Raw genomic sequence first — 15,259 nt, 5'->3', positions numbered from 1 at the left:
TTGCCCTGAATGCATGTGAAACTGCTCGTACTTCTCTGTCTCCGTTGATGTCGGATTTTGTTGCCATCGGACAATGAGTTTGAGGAAATCGATATGAGAGCATTGTTGGGACATAAGTTGGTGAAATATTATAAATTATTCTAAAAGAAAATTGGGCATAATTACATTAAAGGTTTGATAAATTTTTTATTTAAATATAATGAAATACCAAAATTCAAAGTGATGTAGTTTCTTATGACACAGTTCATCTTTATTTGTTGTCTTAAATAAAAATATAAATAGGTAACTTTTATTATGATAAAGTCACAGGCCATCAAATATTAATATACGAACAAATGATTGCTTCTTGTTTTACGTTTTATCTTTCGCTCATGTTAAAGAAAATTAACGGATCACAATACTCTACTTTTTGGCGGTACACCTCTCACGACACATGCAAGTTTGCAAGAAGTTTCGTTATGACGCCAAAATAAATTTAAAATGTTCATTAAAGCAAACACTTTTCTAAAGTCATCAATTCTTCTTTAAAGCGTGATATCAATGCCCGTTTTGTATATTACCGAATCATTATTCTACATCAACAACCAATCGTTCATGAGTTACGAGACGTTTCTAAGTCACAAATACGACTTCAAAACTTACTAAACGTGTTAGTGACATTTTGAATTACGTCTCGTAGACGATTCTGTTCTTCGTAAGCAAAACAAATCATTACTTTGATATATCACAATTCACATAGTAACCGGGCTTATGACAATTATTGTGATTATAATATAAATGAAAATACCATTTCACTTTTGCACGGTGGACGACTAGCGTGTGTGATGGTCTAAGTTAGTACTTCGATGTTAATCAGACCGAATGAAAGACTCCGTTTTCGGTTAACAATTATTACTAACTTTCACCTAAGGAAAAGTGCTATATCTAAATTGGTGAAGTTTTATTACTATTGCGTATGTTTTATAGCGTACTGCTAGAACTGTTATGAATTCGTCCTAATTTGGAACGTGTGTTGTGATGTAATTTTAATGACATTTTGTTTTTAATGTTCGGTTAGGTAATGTGTTGAATGTTTTATTGCTCTTTAAGTGTAATATAAAACCAGGACATAAACAGCTAGTTAAATTCATTGAAATAGGTTCTGGTTTTACAAAGCTACGATACTTATAACTCGATAATACTTATATACTCGTATCTTTGAATTTGGATTTGCTTTTGAATAAAATATTGATAATACTTTAATAATTTTATTTTAATTTTTTAAATTATATAATATTTTAATTTATATTATAATTATTAATTAAATTATATAATATTAAATTTTAATTATAAAATAATTTCTCGTTATCAAACTCGTAAGAAAAAAAATATATGACTAATTCAATCGTAATATCATTTAACACATCTCTACTTAATATAAACAAAAGCTTCCCACTGTTCGCTTAGACCTTTTAAGCTACACAACGAATTATACTAGATTATGTATGATATGAACTATATAACTTCAATTAAAGAGTTGCATATACACCCATATTGTACCCTAGCGAATCTGGGTCGAAATGTAATATAATTTTAATCTAAAATAACTTTAAACATTTCAGTCACACTCCACTCACTTTCCAGCCTCCTGCTCGTTTGCCATCTATAACATAAAAAAATAATAAAAAAAACGATACATCACATTTTTTTATTTTAATTACATTAGTATCTGATGTCAAATTATGAAAAAAAATATTGCCAATACTTAAATAACTCTTTTTAATAATAATTCATTTTCATCATAGATACTTTTGCCACAGATAACATACAAAACTCAAATCTAATAAGGTAATAATGATTACGCTGCAATACGTTATTTACAAATTATATATGTCGCCGGGTTATTGTTAAAGCCGTAATAATATAATGGCACTAGTGACATTACAATTGCATGGTATTTCCTCGGTGATTTTAATGTATTACAATATTACTGAAAGAAAACTGAACATAGACTAATTTTCATAGAAACAAAGCTACACATTATTTATATTTTTCAGTCATTTAACATAATATGTTGTCTCTTGTGGCTGAACAACCAAATACAATGGTATCTATTTCCATTTAATGATTATATTTTGAGTATGTGTATGTTTAAATTCGATATAAAAAAGCTAAGGTCTGTATTAACAGACTGATTAAAAAAAATGTCTATAGCTACTATAACCTATATATACATATGTATAGGAAGGTAACTTAACTTCACGGTACAACCCTGGCAAAAGAAGGAGTAACCAAGGCATTAAAGAATCATGAAGCTCTTCGGGTAACTATAAACGTCATTCAATCTGACAAACTGTAGGCAAGTACTCGTAATTCACATCAAGAAGTTATATTGTATTGTTTAATAAAACAAAATCGAATTATAATAATAAGGAAAGTATTCACATCCGTTCATAGTAAAGTGTAGTAATCGCGTCACGTCAGCGTGGAAAGTGAGTGAGCCGAGCACGGTTCGTCGAAGGTCACGGGCATTGAATGGCAATGAAGAAAAATTTACTATGTTGAATAATAAATGACTGCTAAATTATATATATTACTAGTTACGAGTCCAAAAAGAGTTATTACAATGCTCTTTACAAACATGACGAAAGTAAATTTATAAATCTCCTCCATATTTAGGGTACTATACTTATATTTCTCTAAACAAAAAATAATTGATAAATAAGGCATATTGAGTAATATGCCTAACAAAAGAATATCAAATATAAAAAATGAGATGGTATGTGTAGTGGTTCTTCTCGGTATAATCTCCTTTCCGAACCGGTTGTAGCTTTACATTTAATTCAACACTGTAACATAACAATTTAAAAGTACTTTTATTATCCTATTTGAATAAAGAATATTTTCATTATTGATTTTGATTTGATTTGTAGAAAATATTGTAGTCCTTAAATGTAGGTAAGTACATACAAAGACTTTTTCAAGAAAAACTCTTTCTTAAATATAAATATTGGACAACATCACATACATTACTCTGATCCCAATGTAAGTAGCTAAAGCACTTGTGTTATGGAAAATCAGAAGTAACAACGGTATCACATACACCCAGACTCAAGACAACATAGAAAATTAATGAACTTTTTCTACATCATTCTCGGCCGGGAATCGAACCCGAGACCTCGGAATGGCGTACCCATGAAAACCGGTGTACACACAACTCGACCACGGGGGTCGTCTTTCTTGAGAGATCAACATATTATATCCAATGATGTTTCGGATATAGAGACAGTTTATGTAAGCAATGTGTCCATTTCATAATTATTAAAAAAAAAAAAAACAACAATTAATCATTCGCCAAATGACATATAAATGTAATTAACATTATGCATTCAATATTACGCAAACGTATCATTTTTGCCGTTACAAAGGAATGTTCAATAGTTGTGAAGTTCCCACACTGTGTTTTTACAATTCTGAAAGTAAAATTTATGTGTTATACACAATGGCAATTTACCAATCAATCTATGTGTGTATTTTGTAATTTAATAGAGTTACACGTTATTTGTCGAAATATATATTACTTTCAATTACAAACATTTTTATACAGTAAAAACTAAATGTTTGACACACATAACATACAAAATCTGTAGACTGTAAAGTGTGTCATATTTTTTGTACATTTAATAATAAAATGTTTTGTTTAAAGTTCAAATAAAACATATTTTATGTATTAAGCTGCTCCACTCAACAAAATTTAGATTTTAAATAAAATATGGCAACATTCGAATAATAATTATTTACAAGCGTATTTTTGTGGAATAAATTTATAAGTAGACATAATATAAATCTCAGTTCAAGCTGAGAAATGAGAGAGGAAGCCAAAAACGTTTCCTTGGCACTGTAAAACCATGTCGTTAAATTATTCAGATTAAAATGATCAGAACAAGTAACATATTTAACATAGGCATATATAACCTCATTTTACATCGAAGGAGGTTATCTCCATAAATTATATAAGTATTCGCGTGAGAAAATCAAGGAACGAAATACGCTACTGGCGAAATATTTTTAAGTAATTAGAATGCAGTTAGTGGGTGAACTGCTTTGTGTCACGGAACTATAAACATAGAAAGCATGTTTTATATGTTCGTAACGATCTGTGAACGTTAAATATTGACAATTATTCATGAAACCAGAAACAGTTACAACGAAGATGACTTTATTTTAATATTTAATTAAATTAAAATATATATATGCAATTCGATTTTATAGAGACCAAATAGATTCATTTTTATTTTATTTATTTGTTGCGTAGAAAATTTCGGAACGCAAGATTTAATACTATTTATGAATACTACCGAGACTTTCAATCAAATTTTGACTCGGTACCTTCTTACATTTCTTAAGTATATATATATATATATATATATAGTATATATAAATTTAATGAATAATATTTATTATTTTCGTTCTTTTCTGCAATCGTAAGGGTTTTGTTTGTATAAGTATATGTTTATTTAATCCTAGGATTTAAACGGTTGAACCAGTTTTATTGAATTATGTATGCTAAACGACCAAAATGTATACTTCTGTAGTTGACATAACATCAAGGCAAGTAAGATTAAGCCTGCAACATTTATCCATTTTATTAGTAGTACATAACATGGCACGTGGGGCAATAACCTCTAATCTTCTTTTATCTTTAGAGCCAATTAAGAGGCGTGATTCACGATCTTGTTTCGTGGCGATTGGTTGTCAAGTGTCTGACTTTCGTAGAGACGTTTACTACAATAGAAAATCACTACAAACAAATACAAATTTAGCACTTGAAAGTTTAGTAAGCTGCTTCGCCAGACTTAAAACCACGATCTTCATTATTATTTTACTTAGAAGTATGTTGGTCTCGTAATTATTTTATCCGATTGCGACCTTAAGGTCATGGGTGCCATACAATTATTTTAATACAATACAAGTAATTTTCTGTCTAGAAAATCTAAGTAACAACTGAATGAGAAAATTGCTGTGAGTTTGGAAGTTGGTAATTTTTCTATTACCGGGTCTCGAAATGACCTAACCTGTAATAGTTCAGACGAAAGGTAGAGGATCTTTCGTTGTTCTTCGTCATTTTTTTCGCGAAGAAACGAGAGCGTACTTGCATATTCCTGAACTACTTTGAGAATGACCAGAAGGACATAAACATCATCATATTTATCATTCGTTCCTATTATACAACAGCTTAAAAAATTATTTCAAGACATATTCGTAGACAATCAATCATATTCGATTGATTATCGTGTAATATTAAATAGCATATATTAGACTTCAACGCGTTATCTCTTGAATAAAGTTATAAATAAATAGTACTTGAAACTATTTCATTGAGCCTAGTGTTGTGCCTACGTGTTTACATTTACTCTATTCTTCACATAAATTGAAAAATAAAGGTATTTACGATATTTAAACAATTTTATTATCTACTAAATTAGTCTATCGTATCCTAACTATATCATATGATTGAAAAACATTGTAGTCAGATCTCAGTTTATTAGGAATCAGTTGACACTCCATTAATAAATATCGAATATCACCCAGATTAATAAAACGATTAAATAATATAACAATAACAGAAGTATAAGTTCCTTATTCAAAGTAATGCAAGTATTCGTATTCGATCTCAAGTATGCGATGTCAGAGATGAATCATCGAACACACAATTTACCAAGAAGAAAACAATTAGTATAATATACTAACGACGTCAGTAATAACATTTAATACAACATTTATAGTAATAACATTTCCTTTTGAAATATTATTATATTGTATTGGCTAATTATTCTATGTTACAAATCAAGTAATAGTGACAGCAAAATTAATCATATAGAGCAATGCGCGTTTTCATTTGTCCAGCAACCCGAAATGTAATTATAGGAAAACAACTTTTATTTTCATTCGAACACGGTACACTTTTATTTGTTATCACTATTTGTGAAGATGAGGCATAAGTATGTGTTTTCTCGGCGAATAGCTAGAGTGAAACGTGCTACGGTCGCTGAACACCCGCTCACGAGATGCGCACGTTAGTTCAACTTGAATTAGGATTGTATTAAAATGAATCTGATCCTTGAAATTCATTCAAAAGTAACCTGGAATAATATTCCTTTTTATATTATACTAAAAATAAAAAATAAATCCTTTTCTAAAAACAAATATAAGGAATTATGGAGCCTTATCAAACAATTTAGTCATAAAAATGTTACCAACCAGAGAAATGGATCATCATCATCACTAGGTGGTAAGTTGATATCATCTCCAATGTGCCACCAAACCATGGAAACATGGTTACATATCTAATAAAAAAATTTAAAAAATTGCGTCAATTTCTTTGAATATCATTTCCCATAGCACGCATCTACGCACGGCTTTCATCATAGGAAGTTATGTCTACCACGGTGCGTGCACTCTTAAATATAACAGGCCATTGTTTTTATAGATAGAGCGATATCGTATACGGAAAACGTTTAGTCCCAGTTTTCTGGGCCACTTACTCTAGGAAGAAAAACGTTTACTATTGTGACAGTTTCTGTGAAGTTAATATTAGTATTATGTAAAGTTACACTTTATTTAGGTCGTTTACTCGCTTGTTTGCACAAATGGTCTTATAATAGTAATAATCAAATTGAAAACTACTATTTAACATCATATAAGTTGAAAACAGTTGCATCGACATCCGTTGAAAACTTACAGACGTGGTTTCTAATCGTACTGTCGTGTATGGATTGTATTGAAATTTGGAACTTTCTCGCACCTAAGAACGTAAACAACTATAATTTTAAGATAAACAGTCAACACTAGTTTCCGTAAACATACCTAATGCTATAACGGTTTATTACGTTATTAATTTATATGTTAATGTAAAAGTAACAGCTCGTTAACGGCCCACAGCTTTTGAGGAGAAGGTATGGAGGTTTTCTCGTGTAGATTCCCTCGCAATGTTTTCCTTCACCGCCGAGCACGAGAGGAATAATAAATTCAAATTAATCACATGAATTCAGTTGTGCTTGCACCGGGTTTGAACTCAAAAATTGTAGCCACTGGAACATCATGACATGACATGTATATGTACCATCATAACAAGCAATGAGGAAGGTAACAAAAATGTAGCACTTTATAGTTATCCATTTGTAGACCCTCCTAAGCAGTTAAGTTAAGCATGACTCTTGCAGCATTTGTAGACTCTCCTAAGCAGTTAAGTTAGTTAATTTGTTTGATTCGAATTTTTCACAATTAATCATATTACGTTAAATCTTCATGCAAACACTAATATTTTTCATACGTACGTACTGTTATACAAGAGTACAGTGAGCCAAAGTGCTGATGCAACCCCTTTCGTTGCACCATGATTATCACCAATAACTCCAATAAGTCAGTTCTATTCCAACTCTCATCTCAGACACACATTTGTTCGCCCAATAATTTAAAAATATTTTTAAGATTTATTGAATCTTTCTTTTTTAAGAAAATCCAAGACTACGTTTCAACAGTACGTACGTATTTGTGCGTACATTCATTCATAATTTTTATAATTTTCACTTTCAATGTCGTTAAAATCATAAAATTTAAACTTTGAATAATAATAAATGCAATTTCTTCTAATTATATATTTGATGGGATTTTAATAAATATTAAAAATAGTTCCAGTTTAAGGTACTTCTATAAAATCAAAACCCTATCCAAGCTCTATCAATGCCCTTTTCGGATACTGTTGATATAAGAATAAAAGAAAATTCAATAACTCGTTAGTGATAATTATAGAAGCGCAACCGCAGTTTTCAGTCTTTTTTACATTAATATAGCATTTTTTTCATCGTATAGGTTGGCGGACGAGCATATGGGCCACCTGATGGTAAGTTGTCACCGCCATCCATAGACAATGGCGCTGTAAAAATATTAACCAATCCTTACATCACCAATGCGCCACCAACCTTGGGAACTAAGATAGATTTAAGGAAACATTACAAACAAGTATATTATAATTTAAATACAAATTCAAAGGAACAACAATCCATGGTCTTTTAAAACACTTTCAATTTACCAACATATAATTAAAAAAGTCCCATGACTATTACGAATTATATGGTGTTACGTGCTCGTATATAAAATAGAATCACGTCCCGTAACGCAATCGCTAGAAAGCGATAGTTCCATACTAAATTTGTAACATTACTGCAACAACACAACACCATATCAAATTTAAATGCATATCGCGTTTTTATTACCTCGTGTGTACGGGGCTTTATGTGAACTTTGTTATGGGGAAACAATTTTTTGCATAAACAATTATGGCAAAACATTTGCTAGGCTTTCTGGCTATTAATGTAAGCCTATTCAGATTCCGTATAACATTTCAAGGTACTCTGTCGTCAAACAGCACTACCTAGTAATGTTATTGCGGCTAGAGCAAGTGAGCCAATAAATTTATTTTTTTATATATTTATATATAATTTTTTTTTATATATTTATATATATTTGATAGAAGTCAGCATCGTAGCTAGGGGCTGGTCAGGTCCAGGTGAGTAGTTTCCAGAAGCTTATCTTCTAGTGGGGCACACTTTGCAGACCCAAAGACAAGACCTCTGAGGCACAAGCCTAACATTATGCCAAAACAAATAAAATAAAATTACACTTAATTAGGAAAGTCGTCATAGCATGACACAGAATTGTGTCATACAATGAATGAATGAAAAATAATTATACGGATATATGTCTTAACTAAGAAATTACATCAAATAAATAAAATTATTGACTCCACTCAAAAGCGTATCTAAAGTCGTGGGAACGGATGAACACTTCGCGGTCACGGTCAGTTCCGCTCTACATGCTGGACTTTTTAACTGACTCCAATACATATTTCTCGTTTCTTTCTATCTTTTTGATTTATGTGTATCGATCGATTATTTTTTTAATAATGTATCGGCATATTGTGAAGTAGAACTCATACTCAACTCGTAGAACAAATAACGGAAACCGCATAATAATTTGATTTATATGACAACAAATATTTTTAATTTAGACATATTGTTCTTCTGTCTTACTATTATTATAAATGTGAAAGTTAGAACATTTGTTATTTAATAAAATAAAATTTAGAGGTTTCTATTAAATTACTGAACGGCAGTTCACATCGAATATGTCGTGGAATACGACGTCATTTTATATAGGCTTACTTAGATTTGGTTTAAAAATGTGATTAATTAAAAAAACTTTTTTTTAGTAACGAAGTTGTAAGGCAGCAAATAACGAGGGTTATCTTTAAGGTTTAATGCTAGGTTTCTTGTAAATTAAGCAATCCAATGAACGACTATTATATACAGTAAAACATCATTCTCTTAATGTCTGCTAAAAATTCCAAAAATTCCTACACTGCAAATTGATTGCCACGCTGCACTGGACATATGTGTTATGGCTCACAAGTGGTTCATAAGAACTTATCTACCTGCGTAGATAAGTTTTTAGGATTGTAAAAAGCTTCCAAACTCTGAGCTATTACGAAAAAAGTCGCAACAGGAAACCCAATAACTTTATACGGACGAACCGATTTGGGATTTAAACACAGCGCCGATCTTGCATCCCTATTAACTAGCCAAACGACTAACGAAACAGATATATTTTGAAATAATTATAATAAATCACTATAAAGGACTATAAATTAAACAATAACTTAACAATCAGTGAATCCCTTTCAGCTGAACGTTTCGAAAAATCAATAAGTAACAATATAACTATCACTTTCTCAGCAAGACACTTATTTCGTCAATTTCAACCTGTGTGCCGTTAAGCTGACAAAGGAAATAAGTAGAAAGCGTGACCCCAGTCATAGTTCAAAATAATGATAGTCATGAAATAGCTTATTATAAAATAGTTATATCTAATACTGATTAGACGAACGGTAGTAGAAATTATAATCTTAACATGCGAATAAACTTTAACAAATTTTCTGTTTACTTTTTATTCAAACACTGAGATGACAGATGTCAGTAACTTTAAGTAAGTAAGTAATTTAGTGCATTTTGTTAAATAAACAAACCCAGATATAATGTGGTATAAAAAAGAGCTAATCGACAAAAAAAATACGGGAAAGTATACGTTCAGTTTTATGACTATAATATATATATATATATATATATATATACGTAATGAGAAACCGCTGTGACCCAAGATGCCACACTACCTCACTGAATATGTGTACATATTTAATAATACTTTATCAGAGATAATATACAAAGAGATTGTAATAAGCCTGTAAGTCGCTTCAAACGCTTAACACCTGTATGTCTAATGCCTAGTGCATTATCCCGTTAAACGATTGTTCCTGATCAAAAAGATGGTGTCAAAAAAATAAAAGAAAAGCTAAACTCACACAAGACAGTGTGAGTTAAACAGTGAAATAAAGCTATATAAATATTGTGTATGTACGAACAGATACAAATATTAGGAGATAAATAATATAACATATATATTAGAAGAATTCAATAAAACGCCCGTTCAACTTCTTAAGGTCCTTGCGTGAAGGTATTTGTAAGAACGAACAAACATATAAACTCCACAACTTTTTCATATTAGTATAGACAAATATACTTAAATTCATAATTGAGGCTGAAAGTAGACTAAGTATCTCAAGAACATGTAAACTGTTAAATTTATTAATAATTTATTATTTCATTTCAATTTTAATGCCATACCATAAAAATATGACCTATTTAAATGATTTTGGGGCCTGTGGTTTCCCTACAGTAATAAACAATCTGTGAATTTATTTTCTTTATTATTCCAGTGGTGCGGCTATGGCTGGTCGCGCTGACAATACAAACCTCGTTGACGACTGTGCTCTGTGGGAAGGGTCCTCATCATCGCCGCTCATTAATCGGGCATGGGGTAAACATTTTATTTGAGTCTATTAATCTCAGCTAAAACATACTAGTTTAACCGTATATAGTATAAATGCTAAGAATAAATATTGTTATAAAAAATAAAAACATATTAAACAGATACAAAGTACTAACTTTATTTGAATCCATACAAATTTGTCATTCTACCTATACACAAACTAAATCAAAATATATTATAATATAGTACAAGTTGTTAGTATTTTAATTTAAATGGTAGAATAAAATTATATTGATTTACTAATACAATGCAAGACTGAAACTAATTTTTCCTCAAATAAATATAATATATATTTTATTTTCAGAATCTGCCAGCTTCTAAAGGTGGATGGAGGCCAGTTGTGGGATCCGGTGGACTTCTATACGGGTCCTTAGGCACTGCTCCACTGCATGCACCGTCTTATAAAATACCAGGACTAGATTATTATCCTTCATCTGCACGACCATTGACAACGAGAGATATCACGAAACTGACGTCAATCGCTCAGTCTTACCGACCCACAACACTTCGGACAGTACAAGTATCTTCACATCCACTTCAATCAAATCAACCTATCAATTCATACCTAAATCCATTTTCTTTACCAAACAATGGATTAAATCAATATAAATTCGTTCAAAACTTCCCAGTCGATAGCGTTCTAATTCGTAACCAACACAATCCTTACGCCGCTCGTCCAGTCTTGCAAAAGCACCAAACGAAGCAAAAACAACAATACCATAATAATATACTGCAGCAATTGACAAACGTTCAGCCGATTCAATTTGGGCAGTATTCTACAGTTAAAGCATTAGACTTATTCGGAAAACCGATCGAAGCATACCCAAGACCGGATGGAAAGCGGCCACATTCAGCGGAGACTGAGATCTTCAAACCAGAAGTATTTAAGCTGCCTGACACGGATACAGCATCCCAGTACATAAATCATCAAGTGAAGACTGCGCAACAGCAGACGTACTCATTGCCAAAGTTGCCCATCAATCAATATGGACATCCATTCCAAGATAATGTTTTTCCACCAAGCATTTTAGGTATGTCATTACGTATGCTTATGAAATATTTTCATAATATATTTTTGTATCAATTTATTTTTCTATGATTATGTATTTTCTTTTTGATTTCAGGTACATTTGGATCCTTTGGTTTACAATCCGTCAAAGGAAGAGATCCTGTATATCCAACTACTAAAACTACATTTTTACCGCCACAAACAACTAAACAGACAATTTTCAATTCCTTCAATTATTCACCTAGTTTTAAAACAACACAATCTCTATTCTCTTCCACGACACCTAAATTAACAACCACACAAAACTTCAATTTGCTTTACGGTTCTACGTTGAACGACTTAGGTAATGTACCAACACCACAAACAAAAGTAGTGTCACCATTGAAAATAGACCCTAACGCTGAAACAAAACACGGATTCAAACCCAGCCCACAGGATCCCTTCATAAAGAATTACCAAAATTTAGATTTTAATAAAATTACTACGTACAATCCTCCTATTATTCAAACATCTACATTATCAAGTGGTTTATTCAATAATTATGATTTCCATTCGCAAAATATACCTTTCCAAAACTACAAAAATCAAAACAATGTGAATAATAACTATGACAATACGAAACAAGTATCTGATAATGTCGGTCTTACCCAACAAGTATCACAACAGTATGTTAACGCACCAGGATTATTTGATTTAGAAAGCAGCTTGAATGCTCTAGCTCATCGCCCCTCATATGCTGTAGTAGAGAATGTATCAGAAGACGTAATCACAAATGCTTCGCCTGCTGCTTGGACTGTAACACCACACTCTTACAAATATAACCAGAAAGAAAGCGATGAGTCTGTTACTAAACACGAACACGTGGATAATGTTTTTGAAAAACCAACAACGCCTTTACCCAATTTACCGGAAGAATTCGCCATTGTTACTGAAGCTGAAAAAACTTATGAAAATGGTTACAATTATGAGAATCAATTCGAAAGTCAAAGCAGACGTCCACTCGGTGACGACTTTGAACCCATTGGAAAAAACAAACTGAAAGACTACTACTACAAGGTATCTACTCCGACATATAATGATCATAAAACTTATAGACGGACCAAGAAGCCGACAACTGAACTACGGAAACTTGAAGTAACAACGTCATCGACTATCAATCAAGAAGTAACAGATGTTCCAGTCGAAACACTTCCTACGCTTCCGCCTAACAAACATTTCAAGCGACCTAGCACTTCTGATAATTTAGACAGGGATAAAATCAGGAAACGAAACAAAATAAGAAGACGTCGGCCATCACTTGCAAATCGTAATAGAGAAGAAACTAGTACGCGTAATGATGTGACTTCTACAGAGAACACCTTTACAACAATTACAGAAGAAACACATACCATTCGACCCCGAACAAGGCCGTCCAAGGCTAGACCTGAATCCGGTGTTACAACTCCAAGCGAAACTACTGAGTTAACTACAAGTGCTCTTCCAACTACCTCACCCACAAAACCAACAATTGTGAAGAAAAAATTAATTGGACACCGCAGACCTTTAACAACTGTTCCAGATAAAATCGAAACAACAACACAACCAATACAAGACTATAATAGTAGAGAATCATCAATAATGAAAATATCATCTCGACCTCAATTATCAAAATCACCTCTGAATACTTACGAATTCAAGAATAGTGAAATTCCAGATTATAGCCACAAGCAAGATGAAAAAGATACACCAACAAGTGATGTTTCAGTAAGCCTAACCGATGCGCTCAAAACGAACGATGCCTTGAAAGAATTCTCATTCCATAGGGATGTTAGACCTGTAGAAAATAAAGATTTGACCACTGAGTCTGTCAAAGAAAAAAATGAACATGAAGCAACTACTTTTGCATCTCGTACAGAAACTAATACGAGACAAACGAAAATACAAAGACCGAGGCTCAAAAATAAACAGGAGAGACCAAAATTTAGTGTCAAAGATTATAGAAATCGATTAAATTCTACTACGAGTACAACTGAAAAAATTGTCGAGAACACACCTAAAAGTAGATATCCGCAAAGAAAAAATCCTTACAGCGAAATTTTCACAGAAGTCGAAACAACAACAGAGAGAAAGAAATTCACACCGAAGGAACCGAGACATAAATTGAACAGAACGGAAAATAATGAACAGGAAATTCATTCAAGGCAAACGGTAAGACAAAGACAGAATTCAGAAGGAATCGAAGGAAGTACCCAGAAGATTTCATCCCGTATACGTACTGGACAGCGAAGAACGAGACCTACTGAAGAACCTTCTGAAACATCAAGTCAAGCAACGATACACAACAAGAGACCACTAAGAAAGAGAATTCAAGATTCAGACATCGGTGAATCTGTTCAAGACTTAGCTGTCACTGAAACGACAGTAAACGAACACAAGAATGATATAACTTCAGAAAGAACACGGTCAGAAAGTGCTATAATGAAAATAGCAGATAAGAAACATCAAGATCATATTGAACGACTCTTCGAACATTCGAAGCGAGTATCGGACTTAACCCTCGCAGCCAGTAAAGATTACAACACCCCGGGTATGTTTAAAACTATAGCTTCAAATAGCCGAAGAATACCGAGTTACTTTACAATAGCAACTGACGACCCCATTCTACCAATAGAGGCTTTCTTCCCTCAGCTAAACCAAAAGAAGGAATCGTAACGTTCCTTATAAAATAACATTTTTAAATGATCAAACCAAATCTTTTCGACTGCCAAAGCGTCAAAATTTATTTTCTAGGTTTATGCAATATTAGTGCTAGCATTTACAATGTGGTTGTATAAGACCCCACCTGCATTTCTTTGAAACTTTTGACAATTTTATATTGTTTATTCTATTGGTGCTCATTTTAGGGTTAAGTTCGTCATATCCAGAGATATGGTCAATAGTATTATGATTGTATGGCTGTTATGATATGAATGTGTGTGTTTAATATATATCTGTTCAATTGTTACAATTTGTACAAATGTTATAAAATCTCGAAACAAAGCGAAACGAACGTAAAGTCGAAAGTAACTTTTTAATTAAATTATATTTTACAAGAGTTTTAAATTTGAGATTCTCTGGAAACTGTGAACTGTTTTTTATCAAAATGATTCCGTTTAATTGTTTTTAAGAAGAATCACAAAATGACTTGACATGTATTACAAACAATTAAAGTAATATTTATCCTCAATAAGGTAAGCAAATCTAAACCTATCTTAAAATTCAAATGATCATTAGCCTCCTGTTTGTTATTACTTTGTACAAATTAATTTGAAACTATGTATGTGGTTGTTATTCCTTATGTATGTGCGC

The 15,259-nt window shown here is 32.0% G+C and overlaps 1 protein-coding gene across 1 annotated transcript; it reads left to right on the top strand.

The window, feature by feature from the left end:
• Positions 1-7,189: 7,189 nt before the first annotated feature.
• Positions 7,190-15,184, top strand: LOC125070665. The gene is made up of 4 exons (XM_047680613.1): positions 7,190-7,229; positions 10,811-10,911; positions 11,228-11,954; positions 12,048-15,184. The coding sequence occupies exons 1-4, from the start codon at positions 7,190-7,192 to the stop codon at positions 14,621-14,623; spliced, it is 3,444 nt and encodes a 1,147-aa protein (XP_047536569.1). The 3' UTR covers positions 14,624-15,184.
• Positions 15,185-15,259: the final 75 nt, after the last annotated feature.

This window comes from Vanessa atalanta, chromosome 17, assembly GCF_905147765.1.
Source record: "Vanessa atalanta chromosome 17, ilVanAtal1.2, whole genome shotgun sequence".
NCBI lineage: Eukaryota > Metazoa > Arthropoda > Insecta > Lepidoptera > Nymphalidae > Vanessa > Vanessa atalanta.
Note: the sequence above shows the minus strand (reverse complement) of the source record. Positions and strands in the feature narration are given on the sequence as shown.

Excerpts from the sequence above, each read along its gene's own strand:
- LOC125070665 (XM_047680613.1), top strand. The coding sequence starts at position 7,190 with ATGACTCTTGCAGCATTTGTAGACTCTCCTAAGCAGTTAA. Across the intron at positions 7,230-10,810 it reads AGACTCTCCTAAGCAGTTAA|TGGTGCGGCTATGGCTGGTC; the intron begins GTTAGTTAATTT and ends TTATTATTCCAG. Across the intron at positions 11,955-12,047 it reads TTTTCCACCAAGCATTTTAG|GTACATTTGGATCCTTTGGT; the intron begins GTATGTCATTAC and ends TTTTGATTTCAG.